Genomic DNA, 23411 nt, shown 5'->3' with positions numbered 1-23411 from the left:
TCACAGAAAGGAAGAAGGAGTTAAGAAATACAAAGAAAGAAACAATTCTTCCTTATCAGGTGGGTCTAGTGATTCCTAAGTGAGCGTGCTTGTGAAGGGGTGGCTATCAATCAAAGTGTACAATCTGCGTGTCCCAATTCTAGCTATGCTCCTGCTCCTCCTCAAATGCTCTTCTGCCGCCAAGGCATTGCCAGCACCTAGCCAGACACCTGAGACACGTTTGCCCCTCCCTTTTCCTTTCCTCTCTCCCTGATTCTGGTGGCTAAATCTTCTCTGTTTTACTTCTGCTATGCTTCTGCCCTTGCTCTTCTTCTGGCCCTGTCCTGTTTGTTCAGGATTAGCTAGTAACATTGGAGCTGCTACTACTAATGAAGTCCAGACTCCTTTGCCTGGTCTTCCCTACCTTTCATACCAGCTCCTTCTAGCTTCCCGCCCTTCTCCACAGCCACCCTCCGCTTGGTGCCGCAAAGGTTTCTCTCGCCGGGGCGCCCGGGGCGGAAGTGCCTGAAACCGGAGGGGCGGGGTGGGGGCGGGGGCGGATGCGGGGGGCGGGACCTGGCCTGGCTGGCCAATGCCAGTGCTGAGCCCAGGGCCAGAGGTCACATGTTCAGTAGGCCGGAATTTTCTCCGGCGAGGGCAGGTGCGCGGCGTTTTTAGCTGAGGTAGAATCCCTGAGAGGCTTAGGAGACAAGGGAGGGAAGGTGTTCTTGAGCTGAGGGGAAGAAAAGCGCAGGATGGGGCTAAAGTATGGCAGCTCCAAAATTTCTGGAAAACCTATTTTTGAGGTCCAGTTAATATGGCTCTGTGGAGACAAGACTCCAGAACCAGGGTCCACGTAACCTAATTAGGCGAGAATAGAGTGTGTGAAGGGCACAGAAAGGCCAGTGGGATTTCAACCCACTAATGAGAAGTTGTATAGATGATATAGTATGAGAAACTACGTGAACCTCGCTTGCTCTGGGATTTTACATGGTTAAAGTGTGGTTTTAGGCAATGGATTGAGGAAGGGGAGAAATCTCCATATGTCTTAGGCTGGTGGGAGGAGATGGGATGCCAGCCCTAAAATTCACATTCGCTTGTCTGTGGTCTTAAATAATTTGGGGAATAATATTCGATTATACATATGTACACTTTAACTATATACAATTTTTATTTCTCAATTACACTTCAGTAAAGCTGGGTGGAAAAAAGTTTGTGCCTTACTTCTCTGGCCTTGTGCATAAAAGCCTGACCTAATTATTTATATGCATTTCTATTTTGGCCCAGATACCTGTCAGGAGGTAGCACAGGAGACAGAAAATTTTCCTAAACAGGTAAGGAAAAATATTTCAGGAATTGCTGCAATTCAAAAGTTGATTTTTTTTTTAATGTTTATTTATTTTTGAGATAGAGACAGAGCGTGAGCGGAGGAGGGTAGAGAGAGAGAGGGAGAGACAGAATCCGAAGCAGGCTCCAGGCTCTGAGCCGTCAGCACAGAGCCTGACGCCGGGCTTGAACTCACCAACTGTGAGATCATGACCTGAGCCGATGTCGGACACCCAACCGACTGAGCCACCCAGGTGCCCCAAAAGTTGATTATTTTAAAAATACCTTCTCTTTAACCATGATTTTGCTTGGTTTCAGGCCAATTTATCTCTCTTCCTATTTTTCCACTATTATAAGATGGGTTCAAATACCTGTAATGCAATGAAATAAAGTTGACAGGTGAAAGAAATTTTATGAATATATATGGTGTATAGTATCTTATTTAAGTTCTATATGTTCAGCATGAATTTAAATGATTAACTTCAATACAACAGTAATTATTATTTAAGGTAGCTGTTGAGAATGATGAATCTGAAGCTGATAGAGGTACTAGGCTTCACAAGAAAGGAAAATTTAAGATAAAAGCTGACAATAACTGAATGGATAAACTAAGTAGAGTTGGTTGTTTTACTTAAAAAAAATTTTTTTTTAATGTTTATTTATTTTTGAGACAGAGAGAGACAGAGCATGAACAGGGGAGGGTGGGAGAAAGGGAGACACAGAACCTGAAGCAGCTTCAGGCTCTGAGCTGTCAGCACAGAGCCTGATACGGGGCTCCAACTCACGGACTGTGAGATCATGACCTGAGCTGAAGTTGGATGCTTAACCAACTGAGCCACCCAGGTGCCCCAGTTTTAAACTTTTTGAAGTGACTTCTAGAATGAGGCATAGGGGCGCCTGTGCCCCTCTCTCTGTCTCTCAAAAATAAATAAACATTAAAAAAAATTTAGAATGAGGCACAATCAGATAATGTTTTATGAAAGCACAATATCAAGAAGCGGAAATTCTAAATTAATATTTGCTTCAAAGATCAAGGACGGACTGTGTGGGAAGGGTATGGAAGTACAATGACTGGAAATATTTCCAGAGAAGTAATCACCAGTAAAAAAAAAAAAAAAAAATGCTATGTTGGCATTGTTTAATTAAGAGTGAAAGAGGACTCCAACACTATTCCCTACATTTGTTGATACCACAGAATCAAACAATATTAGAAATAACCCAAATAACTTACTGGGTTTGTTTTCATTGGAAAGCTTATTGTAATATACAAAATGGCTTCTGATTCATTAATCAAATAAAGTAATTGTATTCACTAACAAGTTTGCTCTTAGTTTTTATAGTACAGTAGTTGAGTAGTTAAGAATGTTCACTTGATGATGATTGAAAATAATAGATTCATAGTCAATTAATGTAGATGTACTCTTAAGGTCTTCTGGTGCAGTACCTTCAGTATAGATAAGGAAACAGGTAAACCTTAAACAAATTTAAAATAATAATGAAACTAAGGCAAAACCATTTGGATGAAAATGTTTATTTTACTCACTAAAAACTTACAAACAACCATATGAAGACTTCCTAGCTTACACCTGAATTCCCCAAAACATTTTAAGTGACTAATTAAAAGGCTGAAAACTATCTGATAAACTAGACTCTGTCTTAGAGTGACCCTTCCAGCCTATAACTGCTGTAGTTCACACATAAATGAGAATCATCTTAGACTCTTTCAGCATTCCAAATTTTACTTACTGTTTCATTAGATGAATTTGTTTATTTATCAATAATGACACATTGACCTAGGAATAATATGTCATAGTGGCTTTATTCCAAATGAGCTATTAGGAAATTCTAACTTCAGCCTTTTTTAAAAATTTTTTTTTAAGTTTTTATTTTATTTTTTTAGTAATCTCTGTTTCCAGCATGGGGCTTGAACTCATGACCCCAAGATCAAGAGTTGAATACTCTTCTGACTGAGCCAGCCAGGTGCCCCTGGGCTTCTTATTTTTTACTTTTATTTTTTTTTTAAGTTTATTTATTTTGAGAGAGAGAGAGAGAGAGAGAAAACACACATGTGAGCAGGGGAGGGGCAAAGAGAGAGAGAGAGGGAGAGAGAAAATCCCAAGCAGGCTCTGTGCTGTGAGCGCAGTTGTCGATCTCATGAACTGTGAGATCATGACCTGATCTGAAATCAATAGTTGGACTTAAAGCCATCCAGGTGCCCCATGGGCTTTTTATTTTTTAAGTAAGAGCAGAATTTCCCAAATTCTATTCCTCCACTTCAGCAAAGTTTTGCCTGTGGTTATGCTATTTCAGCACTACTTAAGAAATATGATTCTCTTGAGAAAACAACTGTACCAGTCTTGCGAATTCCTGCCTCTTTTGCAACAAAATGATCACAGTATATATTTCAATCTACCAACCAGAAGTTGTGTGGATTAAACAATATATGAACATATATGAAAAATATATGAACAATTTTATATCAACATGTTATTTTCATATTAGATTTAGATCATAGTAATAAATGTTATTTTTAGAGTTAACTTTTTTTTTAAAATATAATTCAGCATCTTTTTAAAAATGAATGAACCAGGGGCACCTGGGTGGTTCAGTAGTTAAGCATTTTCAACTTTGGCTCAGGTCATGATTTCACGGTTTATGGGTTCGAGCCCTGCATCAGGTTCTGTGCTGACAGCTCAGAGCCTGGAGCCTGCTTTGGATTCTGTGTCTCCCTCTCTCTCTCTGTCCCTCCCTTGCTTGTGCTCTCTCTCTCTCAAAAATAAATAAACATTAAAAATAAAATAAAATGAATGAACCACAGTTTTGTGATTAAGAATGGTTTTCTACTCCTTGCTTTGCTATTTTACCAACATTTAATGTTAATTTTTTTATTTCCAGATACTGAAATTTGAACGACTTTCAGAGAAAGAAGATATGTTTTCAACATTCAAATATTGTGCAATAGACTATTTATATGAGGTAGAGTGTTATTGGATCACTGACTACTAAGAATTATGATATAAAAAGTGCATTTATTACATGATTATGATAATTTTATAGTAGTCCTTAGATTAATCCTTATTCTAATTACTTTGAGATTTAAAATTTCTTCCCACTTTAAAAAAAAAATTTTTTTTAATGTTTATTTATTTTTGAGAGAGTCAGAGACAGAATGCGAGTGGGTTAGGGGCAAAGAGAGAGGGAGACACAGAAGCAGAAGCAGGCTCCAGGCTCTGAGCTGTCAGCACAGAGCCTGATGCGGGGCTTGAACTCACAAACCGTGAGATCATGACCTGAGCCAAAGTCGGACGCTCAACCAACTGAGCCACCCAGGTGCCCCGCTTCCCACTTTTAATATACCTTTAAAATACCACTTTTGGAAAGAAATTATTGACAATGTAACTGAATTTGAAGCTGTCAGCAGAAGAAAATAGAAACTCTTGGCAAATTTGGGCTCCTTTTATGAACGTTCTTGAGTGATCTTTCTTGAAAAGAATGGAGGGAAAGCAGCCCTAGTTATCTTTATGAGAAAATAACAGTAACAGCGTGTATTGACCACTTAACTGTGGGACAGATACTTTGCTCTTTTCTTGGATTATGTCATTTGACCATCATAACTAGTCAAAGAGCTAGATGCCAGGATTACATAGGTTTTAGAATTTTACAGGTTAAGAAATTGATGTCTAGAGAACTTAAATAGCTTATACAAAGCTGAGATTTAAGTCCAGCACATTGTTAAGAAACTAAATGGAATAGTCATCATACAACAATTCATTGTTCTTAATGATCGTAATTGACTAGCGATATTTTGATTTTCTTTATAATCTTGACCTCATTACCAGGAAAAAAAATTACTCCAATGTAATTAAAACTGTTAACGTTTTATAGGAAAAAAGAGATATTTGGACATTTTCAAGTTTTATTTTTTTGATAACTGAGGGAGGTAAATGTGTTGTTATAACATATACATGGTAGGGAATCAGAAGTCATTGTTAAACAAATATATTTATAAATATATTGGCCACTTCAAAATTAGTCTGTATTCAAACATCCTCAGAATTTATCCTTGTTTATGGTATCTTAGTTTCTTCCTGGTGGATCGCACTCCATGGTATAGTACAAATATGATACTAATCAATGGCAAATCTTGAAAAAGTTGTAGGATTTTGTAAAGTTCATGAAAACAGTGTTGAGGCACCACTTAAATAACAGGTAAAGCTATTGTCAAATGAAGATCTTGCAATATTAGATTAGTTACAGATAAGAGGAAGACATTGGTTTGAATATTAAAGGAGTCAGAGATGCCTTGGGAATATTTTGCTTAAATATTTTTAAAAAATATCTTCTTTATGATCAAAGGTAAAGTAATGACTAATATCATGCGTGTCATATAATATAGCTTATGGGAAAATTCTGACAAAAAAGCAATTATGATTATAAGCTAATTATAAACAACATTTTGTTTAGATATAAAATTTAATTTTTATAACTTTATTTCATTTTTTTTGGACAAAGTATAAATCAAGCTTTTTGGTTTTTTTACTATGCATCTTTGGTCTGCATTTTATTTAAATTACTTTAACTCATCTTTCCATTTAGTTTTGGGTGATCAAGACCTCTTATTTAATATGTATAACACCTTCAGCAAACTCTTGGGAAGTGATGCAAGAAACTATCATTTGTCCTAATTAAAAGAATAATGAATTCTGTGGGAGGTTGAGAGTCACTGAGGAAAAGCTTCATAGAGGAGATATTGCTTTAGATGGGCCTTGAAAGATAAATAGGATTTTGATAACCTGAGAATAGCAGGGCATTTTTCCAAGGCACACTGTAGACCACAGGGTTGAAGAAATACTTTTTGTTTATTGATATTTTTTTAAAGATAGAGACATATTTGCTGGTTGTCACAAGTTTAATAATTTGTAGACATAGAAAATCAAATTAAGACAACTATATTGTACTGCTAAGTGAGAAAAAAGCACATTGCTAAGTGGCATACTGTATAAATGATGTGGTCTCATATTTGTCCAACATACACACACACACACACACACACACACACACACACACACACTCAAACACACAAATTTTAGCCTAACCTACTAAGAGAATTTTGTGGAAAATATGCCAAAGTATAACTGATATTGCTAGGGACCTTGACTGTCTCAGTTATGTGTTTCTGTGTTATTTGATATTTTATAATGAGCAGGTATTGCTTTTAAATAAAAATAATATAAATTGAAAAGAATAGAGAATTTTAATATTCTGAACACTGATAGTTAAATCTGATAAACATATTAAAAGATTTTATAATCTTTCTTACATAGAATATAGTTAGAAAGAAGTTTTGCAGAGATGCTTTGTTGCTTCGAATCCCTTCATGTTTATATCAAGATGGAAATTATTATGCAGGAGTTATTGATAATAAGTATAGGAGGCCATGGATGAGAGGTATGTTTTATTTTTATTTCTCAAAAATCTATTTTAAAAATGATTTTAGAGTTTAGCACAGTAAATTATTAAGAAAATACAGTGCTTTCCTTATAAAATAAAAATGCATTGCATTTATTCATATCAGAACTCCAAGAAGGTTACAAATTAACATTTTTATGACAATTTAGGTGACAAAGTAGGGAATTGGGAAGCTTATACTAGATATGAATAGAACAAATATAAATATGTAGGTGATGAAATCTTAAAATATTCTAGCCTTGTAAACACTTATTGTATTATATAATAAGGTCTTGCTTAACTGTAGGAGGGCTACTTTAAAATGTAATGATACATGGGGCGCCTGGGTGGCGCAGTCGGTTAAGCGTCCGACTTCAGCCAGGTCACGATCTCGCGGTCCGTGAGTTCGAGCCCCGCGTCGGGCTCTGGGCTGATGGCTCAGAGCCTGGAGCCTGTGTCCGATTCTGTGTCTCCCTCTCTCTCTGCCCCTCCCCCGTTCATGCTCTGTCTCTCTCTGTCCCAAAAATAAATAAACGTTGAAAAAAAAAAAATTTAAAATGGAATGATACAATGAATATAAAACTATTTTTTTCTATTTTTTTAAATTTAATTTACATTCAAGTTAGTTAGCTTATAGTGCAACAGTGATTTCAGGGATAGATTCCTTAATGCCCCTTACCCATTTAGCCCATCCCCCCTCCCAGAACCCCTCCAGTAACCCTCTGTTTGTTCTCCATATATAAGAGTCTGTTATGTATAAAACTACTTTTAAATGTTTATGTACAAAATGTTATTTTTTGCTCTTATCATGTCATGGATTTAAGAAAGAGGAAGCCTTCCATGGAGGAGTCAAGTCAGTTAACAACATTTATTCAGCATGTATTATGGACTAGGCACTGTTTTTTGGGTGCTAAGGACAGTGGCTAATAAGACAAAAATAGTTCCTTCCCTTAGTGAGTTTTCAGACTGGTAAGAAGGATGCAGCAATAAAACAATTAAATATATACACTAATGTCTGGTATAAATAAATGTGTAGAGAAGACACAATAGTGTAATGTGATATGAAATTTGGTAGGGAGCACTATTTCCTAGGATAGTTAGGGAAGGGGGCAAACAGTTGAGTGGAGTTCTGAATGATGAGAGGGCAACAACCATAAAAAGATATGGGGGAGAAGGCTTTCAAGCAAATGCAAAGTTCCTGACTCAGGAATAAACTTGATGTGTGTAATAACCAGAAAATTAGGCCATTGTGACAAGTTAATGAAAAGGGATATCTGAGAAGTAGGCAGCTTTTGAAAGATGTAAGATGTTGTAGGCTATAATATGGAGTTTATTTGTTTATATTATGGCTAATGTGGTAAATCATTTCCAGTTTTTTTTTTTAATTTTTTTTTTAACATTTATTTATTTTTGAGACAGAGAGAGACAGAGCATGAACAGGGGAGGGTCAGAGAGAGGGAGACACAGAATCTGAAACAGGCTCCAGGCTCTGAGCTGTCAGCACAGAGCCCGATGCGGGGCTCGAACTCACGGACCGTGAGATCATGACCTGAGCCGAAGTCGACCGCTTAACCGACTGAGCCACCCAGGCGCCTCCAGTTTTTAAAAAGGGAGTGACATAACCTGATTTATGCTTTGGAAAGATCATTCTGGTTGTTTGGAGTATGGAAAGGCAAGAATAGAGATGGTAGAATCAATCAGAAAGCTGTCATATTGGTTCAGGATCTAGACTGCTTAGTAAACCTACCCTTTATATAAAAGATGATAGTGGCTTGAACTAGGCTTATAGTAATGGAGGTGTGAGAAGTGTTTGAATTGAGCCTATTTTAGAGGTCTAACCAACAGTGAGAGGATTAAAGAAAAAATAGAACAATAAAGAGTTTCCTCTAGGTTTTTGACCTGAGCAAGTGGGTGGATGGTAGTGCTGTTTCCTAAGATAAGGAAAGGCTCGTGGGGAAGCCAAAATGTGGCTGGAGTTAGTAGCTCTGCTTTGGCTGGGTCAAAATGCCTATTTAGGCATCTCAATGAAGGCATCAAGAAGGCAATTTGTTATATTAATATTGAGCACAGCTAGAGTTTCGGGTTGGAGTTATCATATATAGATTATACATAAATTTATGGAACTGGATGAAGTCACTGAAAGCATGAGTATGTATAGAGCAGAGAGCCTAGGACAGAGCCTCAGAACATTCCAACAGTTAAAAGGCAAAACTAGATTAGATGACAAGTGAGATAGAAAAACCAGATATTGTGGAATTCTAAAAAAAAAAAAAAAAGAAAAAAAAAAGTGTTTCAAGCAAGATTAAGTGGTCAAAAGTACTGGTTCCTGTTAAAGTATCAAGTAAGATGAAGATAGTGACCATTAGTTTGTCTAAATGTAGGTCATCGATGTCCTTGGTAAGAGTAGTTTAACTGGAACATTTGGTATGGAGGCCTGATTGGAATATGCTGAGCAAGAATGAGAAGTGGGATGTGAGGTGGTGAATATAGGCAAATCTTTTGAGGAATTTTGCTATGAAGTAAAATAGAAAACTGAGGCACTAGCTGAAGGAGAAGTGCAATAAAAAGAGGGTTTTTTTCTTCTCTTTTTTTTTAGATGTGTGATTAAAAAAAATATGTGTCATAAGTAAAGAGACTATAATAAATGTTTGTTTGCCAGTGGAAATGATCTTGGTAAAAAGAGAGAAACTAATGATGTAGGAAAGAAAAAGGGTAGCTTAGTAAAGGGGGATAGTATCAAGAGCACAGTTGGAGGAGTTGGTATTATATAGAAGCCAGAATATTTCTTCCATTATGATAGATAGGAAGGCAGAGTTTGTAGGTACTTAGTCCAATGAGATGGTAGAATTGGTGGTAGAAGATGAGGTAGTTCTTCTCTGTATCAGTTTTCTATGTGAAGTCATGGCCATAGACTGAGACTAGGTAGGGGATGAGTATCAAAAATTTGAGAAATGAAAGTGTTACATAATTGTCTTTTTTTTTTTTAATTTTTTTTTAACATTTATTTATTTTTGAGACAGAGAGAGAGCATGAACAGGGGAGGGTCAGAGAAAGAGGGAGACACAGAATCTGAAACAGGCTCCAGGCTCTGAGCTGTCAGCACAGAGCCTGATGCAGGGCTCGAACCCACAGACTGTGAGATCATGACCTGAGCCGAAGTCGGATGCTCAACCAACTGAGCCACCCAGGCGCCCCACATAATTGTCTTAAAGAATGAGAAAGCCAGTTTGATTAGGAAGGCATACTATTATCATCTGTCAATGATGGATGCCTATTTGAAATTTATGGTCATGGGTGGCACAGTCAGTTAAGCCTCTGACTCTTGATCTCGGCCCAGGTCATGATCTCACATTTTGTGGGTTTGAGCCCCACATCAGGCTCTGTGCTGATGGCTGGGAGCCTGCTTGGGATTTTGTCTATCCTTCTCTCTGCCCCTCCCTTGCTTGTGCGTGCTCTCAATCTCTCCCTCAAAATAAATAAATGAAAACTTTAAAACTTAAAAAAAAAGAAATTTGGGTCATAATCTGAAATGAGTTCATTCAGCACGACTGGATGACTTTTTTTCCAATAATTTTTAGCTGTCCTAGTGTGTGTACACAAGGTGGAGAGTGGGGGTTTTCCCGAGTGAATACAAGGGAAAAAGAGGCAAGGGAATCAAGAGTCTTTTAAAGGGAGTAGTTATGGGACTGGCTATGGAGACTAAAGTGTGTAAGAAAGGAAGTGGGCATGAGGACATGAGGGAGGATGAATATTGTAAAAATGGAATGAATCTCAATCAGACTGGAAATAAGAAGAAAAACAGTTTTCATGAAACTGCTTCTCTAAAAGTACAAAAGGAAAAAATTAGTTTATCATTTATTCCTATTTCTTTTCCTCTTTTTAAAAATATCAATAACATTAACAGCCAAAATTTAATGGATATTATTTATTAGATATTATTATTTATTTATTCGATATTATTGGTATGTCAGGAATTGTTCTGATAAATTTATATGTTTCATCCCATTTAATCTTCACAACAACACAATGAAAAGGCAATTATTATTATTTCTAATTTGTAGATAAGGACACTAAGATACAAAGCAGTTAAGAGATTTACCCAAGATCATACAGTTAATAAGTAGCAATACATGTATTAAAATCTAGGCAGGATAATTCCAGAATCTGTACTCTATTTTTTTTCTTTTTAAGTTTATTTTTATTTGAGAGAGAGAGAGAGCTGGGCAGAGGCAGAGAGAGAGAGGGAGAGAGAGAATCCCAAGCAGGCTGTGCACTGTCAGCAGAGAGCCCAGTGGCGGGGTTTGATCCCACAAACTTTGAGATCATGACCTGAACTGAAATCAAGAGTCAGATGCTTAACCAACTGAGCCACCCAGGTGCCTCCAGAACCTGTACTCTTGACCACTACACTTTCATATATTTTTTTTAATGACATGCAAACTCAGACATTAAGTAATTTGTCTAAAATAATAACTAGTAAGAAGTAACATTGGTGGTAGAATGCAGCTCCTTTGACTCTTAACTTCACTCAGTCACTTCCTCTGACATTAGTATATGACATGATCCTTCTTTTAGGAAACCAAGGGTCGAATTTGAGAGACAAGCTATAGACACCTAAAATTTTAAAATATGGCTGTTGTGATTATGTACCAGAGTGAGTGCTACTGACAATATTATGGCCCTTCGAAGGGAATATATCAGAGTGAGCTGAAATGGTTAATAATAAAAGCTTTATGAGGAATAATACAAGTTGTTGAACAGGAATATCTAGGATGGTAAGGCTGTATGAGCAAAAGAGAGATTGTAAAGATGAGGATGGTATGTGCAGGTGGTATTGTTCTGACTATAGTTGAGGGTTTTTTTTGGGGGGTGAGTTGTAATAATGAGAATGATTATTTAAATATCTGGAATCTGGTATAATTCTGGGAAAAATTACATTTGTGAACAAAGAAAGATAACACCATGATATAAAAGATTCATATTTAGCTTCCTTGTATTAAGTGTAAAAGAAAATTCTAGAAGCTAATATTTACCATTCTGCTTTCTAGCTTCAGCTGTTTCAGTGCCAGGAGTGACAGATCTCTCAGTCTTGGATCAATGGAAAGCAAGTCTCTTTGTGGAGGATTTTCTTGAGAAGTATGTGTCCTTAACCTCAATCTCCCTTTACATCTAGGAGATAAACATTAAGTTCTCCAGACACCTGAAGAGAAAAGATCCTTTCCTTTGTACCCTAACAGATTTTATTCTTTTATCTGAAGAAAAAGCCCTAATCTGAACCACAAAGGGGGATTTATACCCTCTTTGAAAAATTTTTTTTTGTTTATTTATTTTGAGAGGGAGAGAGAGAAAGAGGGATCCCAAGCAGGCTCCTCACTGTGACAGCACAGAGCCCAATATGGGGCTTGAACTCACGAACCATGAGATCATGACTTGAGCCAAAATCAAGAGTCAGTTTCTTAACTGACTAAGCCACCCCTCCACCCTGACTTATACCTTCTTTTTATCTTCTCATTTATCACATATTAACTGTTCTCTATGCACTTGTGTTGCAAAAGACACATGAAAATAAAGCAAATATGTTATTATGCTTTTAATTAGTAAGGAAACTTCTTATAGAAAATGTCTATAGATGGGGCGCCTGGGTGGCGCAGTCGGTTAAGCGTCCGACTTCAGCCAGGTCACAATCTCGCGGTCCGTGAGTTCGAGCCCCGCGTCGGGCTCTGGGCTGATGGCTCGGAGCCTGGAGCCTGTTTCCGATTCTGTGTCTCCCTCCCTCTCTGCCCCTCCCCCGTTCCTGCTCTGTCTCTCTCTGTCCCAAAAATAAATAAACGTTAAAAAAAAAAAAATTAAAAAAAAAAAAAAGAAAATGTCTATAGAACACCTTAAATTAAAACCAGTTTTTTGGGGGCACCTGGGTGGCTTAGTTGGTTAAGTGACTGACTCTTGATTTTGGCTCAGGTCATGATCTCACAGTTCATGAGATTGAGCCCTGTGTTGGGCTCTGTGCTGACAGCATGGAGCCTGCTTGGGATTCTCTCTCTCCCTTTCTCTCTGCCCCAACCCTACTCATCCTCTCTCTCTCTCTCTCTCTCTCTCTCTTTCTCAAAATAAATAAATAAACTTTAAAAAATAATAAAATAAAGTAAGTCTTTTATCCTATAGTATAAATGCAGATTTAAGGCTATTTTCTAACATACTTTGTCAAAACATTACTTATTATTAGTTCAGTCATTCGTCAAATATTTATTATATATCATCCTATGTGATGCAAGTCTCTGCTCTCAAAGAACACAAGAAACTAGGGAGTAGAGATTTATAAACTAATTACAATACAATATGGGAAGTATAATGACAGAGGTAGGAACACAGAACATAATATACGGAAGAACATCTAACCAAGTCTACATTATTAATATAGACATAAATTAGAGATTCCAGTGCAAAGGTAAAGAGTTTGTTGCTTTACTTTGTACAAAGAGTGCTGATCAGGGGCACCTGGGTGGCTCAGTTGGTTAAACATTTTTGTTGTTGTTGTTAAGTTAGCAAATATACAGTGTAGTCTTAGCTTCAGGAGCAGATTCCTGTGATTCATCACTTACGTACAACACCCAGTGCTCATCCCAGCATCTGACTCTTGACTTTGGCTCAGGTCACGATCTAATGATTCATGAAATGGAACTCCACATCAGGCTCATTGCTGACAGCGCAAAGCCTGCCTGGGATTCTCTTCCTCTGTCTCTGTCCCTCCCCTGCTCATGTACATGCATGCATGTGTTTTCTCTCTCTCTCTTTCTCAAAATAAACAAATAAACTTAAAAAAAAAAAGAGTGCTGACCTAGGAAGGATATAGTTATTATTCTTGTTTTCAGGTTTTTAATAATTTAAGTTGTCCTTAGTTGTGCTGGAAAGAAACAAATTACCTATTTAAATGTGTCCAGACTCAAAATCCTGAGAAGCCCATTTTTTTTTGAGAGAGAGAGAGAGAGAGTGTGTGAGCTGGGGAAAGGGGCAGAGAGAGAGACAGAGAGAATCCCAAGCAAGCTCCATGCCTAGCATAGAGCCAGACATGGGCTTTGATCCCACAACTCTGGAATCATGACCTGAGCTGAAATCAAGAGTTGGATGTTCAACTGACAGAGCCACCAGGTGCCCCCCAAATACCATTTCTATCATCTAGGAATTTAAAAGTCAGATTAGGAAGATAATATATAAACATTATTTGTAATTAAAAATTATAAATTAATTATAACAAAAATTAACCTTGTAAGGATTAAATGATAATATGACTATCATGAAGTCTATCACAAGGCCTAAGGCCAACACAAGGTATGTATTGCATGACTAAACTGAGCTGTGAGGAAGCAGGAAGATGTAGTTAAAAGAGCTCTGCTCCATGAAATCCAAAAGATGTGGATTTCAAGTCTTGATTTGAAACGTCAAAGTCAAGTACTACTTACTTTGACAAGTTCTTGTCTCTCTGTGACCCTCATTCTCTTTGTCATTATAATGATGCTGGAGCAGTGCTTCTCAAACTTTAATGTGCATATGAATCACCTGAGGATCTTATTAAAAATGGAGATCCTGATTCAATTGGTCTGTGTTGGGGCCTGAGATTCTGCACTTCTAATGTGCTCCTAGGTGTGCTAATGCTGCTGGCCCAAGAACCTACTTTAAGTAACAAGAAACAAGATGATCTCTAAGATCTCTTCACCCTATGAGTTAGATTGGTAGGGCTGTGCATTTATAAGCAGGAGAGATCAGCTTCACAAAGAAGTAGGAACTGAGCTTGAGCTGGACATTGAAGGAGAAAATAACTAGAGAGAAAGTATTTCAGCCAAAGGAAACAGCATATTTGAAAGCATATCAAGAATATACAGTAAGTTCCAATAAAGGCAGTGATCTGGCTACTTTGATTCAAACAAGATTCATGTATGAGAGAAATGGGAGGCCCTGAAAGAATGGACACCTCACCATATCTGACCTTACATTCATTTTGCAGCACCAAGATAGAGTCCATGACAAAGAAGGTAGACCTGTGGCACCACCTAGAATCACATTTACATTTCTTGGTTTCTCTGTAGCTAAACATAGCCATGTGACTAAGTTCTTCCCAATGGAATATTAAGCAAAAGAAGCTTATTCAAGCTCTGGGGAATGTCCTTGAAAGGAAGCAGCCATGTTTTTCTCCTTCACTTTTCTCCTTCCCAATGCTGGAATAGAGATGTAATGACTGCCTACAGCAACCAGCTTGGATTATACTGACAAGAACTAAATGTAGGAGTCAATGAGTGGAACAAAAGGATACTGCATCCCCTCTACCACCACACCACTCTCCCAGCATTTCCATGTGGTCGCTAATCCAGAAGCTCTTTGAACCCCATCTTTTTGGTTTCCTATGAAGGCTTCATTACACACACATGTTTGATTAAATCGTAGATCATTGGCAATTGATTCAACCTCCAACCCTTGTCTCCTCCCTGGAGAGCAGAGGGATGGGTCTGAAATTCTAGCCCTCTGATCACATGATTGGTTCTCTGAGCAACAGGCAGTTTTCCAAAAGTCACCTCATTAACATAACCAAATATACCTTTATCACTTTCAATACTTAGGAAATTCCAAAGGCCTTAGGAGTTCCTTGCCATAAATAGAGATGAAGACAAAATATACATTTCTTATTATAAAACACAATATGGGGCACCTGGATGGCTCAGTCGGTTAGGCATCTGACTTCGGCTCAGGTCATGATCTCATGGCTCGTGGGTTCGAACCCCACATCAGGCTCTGTGCTGACAGCTCAGAGCCTGGAGCCTGCTTTGGATTCTGTGTCTCCCTATCTCTCTGCCCCTCCTCCACTTGTGCTCTGTCTCTCTCTGTCTCTCAAAAATGAATAAATGTAAAAAAAATTTTTTTTAAATAAAACACAATATGACACATACAATATGGGATCTTTTGTGCTGGCTTCTTTCACATAGGAAAATGTTTTCAAGGTTCATCTGTGTTGTAGCATGTATTGACACTTCGTTTTTTGGGGGGCCAAATAATATTCCATTGTGTGGACATAGCACATTTTATTTATCCATTTTTAGTTGATAGACATTTAGGTTGTTTTCAGTTTTGGGCAAGTATGAGTAATGCTGCTGTCAAGATCTGTGGATGAGTTTTTGTGCATACATATCATTTAATTTCTCTAGTAGTGGAATTGCTAGATCACATGGTAACTCAGTGTTTAACTGTTTGAAGAATTGCCAAATTTTTCAAGCAACTGTACCATTTTGCATGTCTACCCACAGTGTATGAAGGTCACAATTTGTTTACATCCTTGCCAACACTTATTGTTTGCTGTCTTTCTGATTATAGCCATCCTAATGGGTGGCTCATTGTATGTCATTGTACTTTGATTTGCATTTCCCTCATGGCTAATGATGTTTAGCATCTTTTTATGTAATTATTGGCCTTTATCTTCTTTGAGAAAATGTTTATTCAAGTTCTTTGCACATTTTTTAGTTGGTTTATATGTCTTTTTATAATTGAATTTTAAGGGTTTGTTATATATTCTAGATACAAGTCTCTTATCAGATACATGATTTATAAATATTTTCTTCTGTGGATTGTCTTTTTGCTTTCTTGATGGTATCCTTTGGAGCGCATTTTTTTTTTATTTTGATGAAGTCCAATTTATCCATTTTTTCTTTTGTCACTTGGGCTTTTGGCATCATATCTGAGAAGGCTTTGCTTAATCCAAATCATGAGGATTTACTCCTCTTTTCTTCTAGGACTTTGCCTGGAATTTTTTTTTTTAAGACACAAATCAGATCATGTTATAACTTACTGACCATATGCCATTGCATGTAGAGTAAAATCCAAAGTTCTTGCCAGATGTTATAATGTCCAACATGATCTTGTCCCTGCCTATGTATCTAACCTTATTCTGTTCCAGTCACCCTGTTCTTTCTGCTTTTCTTAGAATATGCCAACCTTGTTCCCCAGAGTACCCTACGATTATTCAGGTAGCTGTGGAATTATCAGCTCCTCAGCTGGCCGTTCACTAACTACCCTCTCTAAAATATACCTCTTACCAACCCTCTGGCTGTTACTTGAAGTCCTAATATTTTATTCATAACAGTTTTCCCCCACCTGACATTATGTTATTTGTTTGTTTGTTTGTTTATCATCCTACTAATAGGTAAACTTCATGAGGGTAAGAACACTTTTGTTTTACCACTCCATTCTCAGTGCCTAAAATGGTGTTAGCACATTATAGATGCTCAGTAAATATTTCTTTTAGATTAAGGAATTAGTGAATTGGAGTGGATGAACTTACCCAAGTACCATGATATGGAAAGACAGCAAACACCATCTAGACTGGAAGCCTGGGAAATACCAGTATCTACAGGTTAGGCAGAGGAGGAGACACCAGTGAGCAAAGAATAGATAATATTGGACAAGGAGGTAGGAGGAGATCCAGGAAATACTTTTCTTCATAGAACATTTATATCTAGGGAAAGAGATTTCTCTGGGTTTTCTCAAAACGGTACTACCAAGGATTATTACAAAGTGCTCACCCTACCAGTAATATTTAAAACCAAAAGGATAACTGTGATATAAGTGCTAAACTTAAGTGTATAAAGATTCACATAGGAATCAATGGTCTTATGAGTAATATGGACCTGGGTGAGTTGAAAATTTTTTTCTTGTACCTTGCATTATCTTAAAGAGTAAAGGAGAAACTTTAGAGAATTTTCTATATGTGATTTGAAGATATGGCATATTCATTTTTCTCCAGTTACATTGGGGAGTTATATTGATTTTGGTTCTCTCAGTCTGTGTAGGGAATCAGTGAGGCTAAAATAGTTTAGGATATCAGGGAGAAAAAGGTATATTAGAATATATAGCTAAAAGGTGTATTAGACTGTGTAGCCAATAATATATTTATTTGTTAGAAAATTCATTAAAAAGATCTCTTATAAGGGGGCACCTGGGTGGCTCAGTTGGTTAAGTGTCCAGCTTCAGCTCAGGTCATGATCTCACAGCTTGTGAGTTCAAGCACCGCATCAGGCTTGCTGCTGTCAGCGCAGATCCTGCTTTGGATCCTCTGTCTGCCCCCCCTCCTTCCTCCCCCAATCATGCTTTCTCTCTCTCTCTCTTTCTTTCTCTCTCTCTCAAAACTAAATAAACATTATTTTAAAAATTTCTCATAAGTCCAAATATCCCAATGTTACAGACAGTGACAGATATACCTGGATGAATCAGCAAACAGGCAAAGTATGGGCAAAGTCAAGGGAGACAAAAAATGTGCCCAGATTAAGCAACTACAGGAAGTTGTTAACACTCTAAGCTTGAAGCAGCAAAAGGACTGAGCAGTAATCAACCCAGTAAGAACTGCAGCTAGTTATAGGAGAGGGGCTGTCTGACAAGAGATGTAACCATTGGTAGAAGAATGCAGCCACTTTGAAACTGGCCCAGAAGAGAAGGATTTGGGAAGAATAATATCCAGACCTCTCTTCCCACCTTTGATCTCCTGCCAGTGCTTCCTATTGGCTTCCTATTGGCTGAACCCAATCAGAAGCCAGAGGGCAAGAGAGTTTAGTTTGGTCATGGAGATCAGCTTCCTAGTTTGAAGAACAGAATATAAAATGTTGGATAGTGATATGGAAAAGCAGACATTGAATACCCAACACTATGGCAATTTGGCAATGCATGGCAAATCTGCATACCTTTAACCTCATCATTTCCGTTTTTAGGAAACATTTTGAGAAAACAATTAGGCAAGTGCATAAAGATATTCCTTGCATTATAATAGCAAATGATTACGACAAATTTAAATTGCCAATAATAGGGAACTGTTTGAGTCAATTATGGTTTACCAATACAATAGGATCCTGTTCATGTGTTCAAAAATAAAGTGAGTGTACATTGATTGATATGTAAATGTACTCATATTTTATTGTTTACCAGAAAAGGCAGGTTTCATATGTGCATGAATCCACTTTTGTGTAAAAATATTCAAAAGTAATTTAAAAAGTACACAATTTTTTAAATCTCTTGAGTATTGGGGCTATGGGTAATTTTTCTCTGTGTCTGTTGGAATTTTGTAATTTTACAATGAACATATACTATTTGTTAAATAAAGATGCTTTAAAATGACATACATAAAATCAGTAATTTTATACTGTCATAGAAAAACAATCACAGGAATGGTGACCCAGATTAACTGTGAATTTGAGGAAGTTGTTCCAAGTTCAAACCCAAACTCCCAAAGTGAAGTAGAGGAAACCAGTTTATACACCCATGAGGACTACACTGAAGTCTTTACACTTGTCAGCGGTTTAGAAAAATATCCAGCACTTCAAGCACAGAATGAAGGTAAAACATTTGTTATTTCTATCATTATAAAACATATCTTAGTAACATACAGTTGTTCATTTTGGTGAATTTTTTTAATTGGATTTTTAATTTTTCTATTTTATTAAAGGTATCCACCTGCAAAATTATAATTCCAAGCTTTGCCACATTATGGAAATACTTCTCTTTCATCTTCATCCCCTTTTTGTGAATTTGGTTGTTTTTGGAGTTTATGTGTGCTGGGCCTCAAAATAGCATCAGGGACTTGATCATAGTGTGTTCACATCATATTACTACAATGATATTAGCATCTGTGCAAGGATCTGATGACACAGCAACCTGGTATAACTTTAAAGTAGTAGATTATTAAATGATGGCTGTATTTTATTTTCCAAAATATACTAAAGATTTTCTGTCTCATCTAATTTATGTGAAACTATAATTCAAAGTAGAGATGGAATAGTTGCAGTATTAGATCAGGAAATTCACCTAGTTTTTACAAACTTACCATAAATAATAATTAAAGTACATTTTATCCAAATTATATTCCAAATTTTCATCTTCCTAAAAGGTGTTGAATTCTTACAACTTGCTGAGAACTACTTTTCTTGTATGTGGAACAGCCTATTCCCTTTTAAAATAAAAAGACTTAAAGTTTAAGGTATGCTATAGCTTGAGCTACAATAACCTAACAGATAAATAATATATAATAATTTGGTCCTTTTACTACTGTCTTTATGCAAATACATAAATTTTGTATAAGATTTTTAATGTTGGCAAACAGGTGTGTGATGATATAGAGTTAAATCCCTCTTATAGTTTGAGATGAAAGAGAGTAAGAAATTTCATTAAAGACTAAACTTGAGAGAATGATGTATTAGGAATAATCTGAATTTGGAGTCAGAGGATTTGATCATAGTCTGAATCTACTCTTAAAAAGTGGTGCAATTTGGGGACGGTTATTAAAAATTATGGTTTTCAATTTTCTTCTATAATTTCTTTTAATTCTTCTAATTTTCTTATAAAAATGTGGGGATTCAGGGGTACCTGGGTGGCTCAGTTGACTGAACACCTTACTCTTGGTTTCAGCTCAGGTCATGATTTCAGGGTTGTGAGATAGAGCTGTGTATTTGACTTCACGCTGAGTGTGGATCCTGCGTAAGATTCTCTCTCTTCCTCTGCCCCTCCTTACTGCTTGTGCACTCTCTTTCTCTAAAAATAAAAAAATAAAATTAAAAAAATAATAGAAATATAGGGATCAACTAATATATATGTACATGTAAAGAGATGGTGTATAAAAATAACAGATACACAAACATAGCTATTATTATTAATGTGGAAAACCAGAAGCTGTTATTGGCAAACTTCATAATATCTACCATCAACTAGAGTCAGAAGCTTCTTTAACTACTATTCACTGAATGAAAATATGCTTGGGTCGGGTGTCTGAGTGCCTCGGTTAAGTGTCCGACTTTGGCTCAGGTCATGATCTCATGGTTCATGGGTTTGAGCTCAGTGTTGGGCTCTATGCCAGCTCAGAGTCTGGAGCTGGCTTCAGATTCTGTATCTCCCTCTCTCTCTCTGCCCCTCCCCTGTTTGGGCTGTCTCTCTCTCTCTCAAAAATAAGTAAACATTAAAAAAATTTTAAGAAATATGCTTGGGTTTCCTAAATATATATCCTATTATTGCCTTTGGGGTCTTATGTCATTAGATATCATTTTATAAATTTACATTTGCAATTTGATTTATTTTCTTTGCAGCTATATTGATTGCTGCCAGATTTATAGATACTTTGGTCTCAATGTTTAAATCAAAAGGAATGCCTTATGCTTTGAAATTCAGCTGCTACTGTAAATTCTCTGTCTTAAAAGAATGTCATTAATTACTAAATTATAAGTTGATTTCAAAACATATATTTCTTTAAGACAAAAACAGTGGGTAATTTTCTTTTATTGTTTGTTGGTTTGTTGATATGTAGTAATTTTGCTACAACATTCACATGTTATTTGTCAGTAAATGTAATAATTTTATGCATATCCTTTTAGACATCCCAGTAATATATAATCCAATGTAAATGTAGCTTTATTTTTAATTTAATGTAATATAATTTAATTTAAAAATTTCTACGTTTTTATTTAAATTCTAGTTTAATATTGGTTTCAGGAGTAGAATTTGGTGATTCATCATAACAAGTGTCCTCTTTAATACCCATCACCCATTTATCTCATCCCCCATCCACCTCCCTCCATCAACCCTCAGTTTGTTCTCTATTGTTAAGAGTCTCTTATGGTTTGCTTCCCTCTCTCTCTCTTTTCTTTTTCCCTACCCATATGTTCAGCAATTTTGTTTCCTAAATTCCACATGTGAGTGACATCATATGGTAGCTGTCTCTCCCTGACTTATTTCGCTTAACATAATATCCTCTAGCACCATCCACATCATTGCAAATGGTGAAATTTCATTCTTTTTGATGGCTGAATGATATTCCACTGTATATATAAACCACATCTTCTTTGTCCATTCATCAGTTGATGGACATTTGGGCTCTTTCCATAATTTGTTTTTGATAATGCTGCTATAAACATCAGGGTGTGTGTACCCCTTTCAATCTGTATTTTTGTATCCTTTAGGTAAATACCTAGTACTGCAATTGCTGAATTATAAGGTAGTTCTATTTTTAACTTTTTGAGGAACCTCCATACTGTTCTCCAGAGTGGCTGCACCCATTTGCATTCCCACCAACAGTGTAAAAGGGTTCTCCTTTCTCTGCATCCTTGCCAGTATCTGTTGTTTTCTGTATTGTTAATTTTAACCATTTTGATAGGGTGTAAGGTGATATCTCATCGTGGTTTTGATTTGTATTTCCCTGATGATAAGTGATATTGAGCATCTTTTCATGTGTCTGTTAGCCATCTGGATGTCTTCTTTGGAAAAATGTCTATTCATGTCTTCTGCCCATTTCTTAATTGGATTATTTGTTTTTCAGGTGTTGAGTTTGATAAGTTCTCTATAGATTTTGGAGACTCATCCTTTATCAGATATGTCATTTGAAAATATGTTCTCCCATTCTGTAGGCTGGCTTTTAGTTTTGTTGTTTCCTTTGCTGTGCAGAAGATTTTTATCTTGATGAAGTCCCAATAGTTCATTCTTGCTTTTGTTTCCTTTGCCTCTGGTGGCATGTCTAAGAAGAAGTTGCTCCAACCGAGGTCAAAGAGGTTGTTGCCTGTGTTCTCCTCTAGGATTTTGATGATTTCCTGTCTCACATTTAGGTCTTTCATCCATTTGAATTTATTTTTGTGCGTAGTGTAAGAAAGTGGCCCAGTTTCATTCTTCTGCATGTTGCTATCCAGTTTTCCCAACACCATTTTGAAGAGACTGTCTTTTTTCCATTGGATATTCTTTCCTGCTTTGTGAAAGATGAGTTGACCGTATAGTTGTGGGTCTATTTCTGAGTTTTCTATTTTGTTCCATTGATCTATGTGTCTGTTTTTGTGCTGATACCCTACTGTCTTGATTACTGCAGCTTTGTAATATAGCTTGAAGTCTGGAACTGCGATGCCTCCAGGTTTGCTTTTCTTTTTCAGAATTGCTTTGGCATTTGGGATCTTTGATGGTTCCTACAAATTTTAGGATTGTTTGTTCTAGCACTGTGAAAAATGCTGGTGGTATTTTGATAGAGATTGCATTAAATGTGTAGATTGCTTTGGGTAGTATAGATATTTTAACAATGTTTTTTCTTCCAGTCCACGAGCATGGAATTCTTTCCCATTTCTTTGTGTCCTCTTCAGTTTCATTCATAAATGTTCTATAGTTTTCAGAGTAAAGATCACTTTATTTTTAATTTTTTAAGAAAGTTGCACATGCATTTAGTTTAGAGAGGCAAATAGTTATTCAAAGTTTATAATAAAAAGCATCAGTCTCTGGCTTCATCAACCACCCATATATTTTTCCAGCTTTATTGAAGTATAATTAATAAATAAAAATTGTAATATATTTAAAGTGTACAATGTGGTAACTCAACATACATATACATTGTGAAAGATTCCCATTCATTGAATTAACACATCCATCACTTCACATATTCACTTTCTTCTTCTTCTTCTTCTTCTTTTTTTTTTTTTTTTTTTTTTTTGATAAGAACACACTTAGGTTCTATTCTTTTAGCAAATTTCAGTTATACACTACAGTATTATCAATGATAGTTACCATGTTATACATCAGATCCTCACACCTTATTCTGGAAGTTTGTCTGTTTTACCAGTCTCTCCCTATTTCCCCACAGCCCAGCCCCATGGCAACCACCATTCTACTCTCTG

The 23411-nt window shown here is 36.6% G+C and overlaps 1 protein-coding gene across 1 annotated transcript in view; it reads left to right on the top strand.

Annotated features, from left to right (window-relative positions):
* The first annotated feature begins 828 nt into the window (after positions 1 to 828).
* SHOC1 (shortage in chiasmata 1) overlaps positions 829 to 23411 on the top strand; it is an 87458-nt gene continuing 64875 nt past the window's right edge. Inside the window, exons 1-5 of the mRNA XM_040481954.1 lie at positions 829 to 1313; positions 4201 to 4281; positions 6630 to 6753; positions 11802 to 11889; positions 18932 to 19116. Coding sequence (XP_040337888.1) covers positions 1245 to 1313; positions 4201 to 4281; positions 6630 to 6753; positions 11802 to 11889; positions 18932 to 19116 — 547 coding nt within the window. The 5' untranslated portion in view covers positions 829 to 1244. The remainder of the gene's footprint in view (positions 1314 to 4200; positions 4282 to 6629; positions 6754 to 11801; positions 11890 to 18931; positions 19117 to 23411) is intronic.

This window comes from Herpailurus yagouaroundi, unplaced genomic scaffold, assembly GCF_014898765.1.
Source record: "Herpailurus yagouaroundi ecotype Mexico unplaced genomic scaffold, PumYag 160, whole genome shotgun sequence".
Taxonomy (NCBI): domain Eukaryota; kingdom Metazoa; phylum Chordata; class Mammalia; order Carnivora; family Felidae; genus Herpailurus; species Herpailurus yagouaroundi.
The sequence above is the reverse complement of the archived record's forward strand: the minus strand, read 5'-3'. Positions and strand labels throughout refer to the sequence as shown.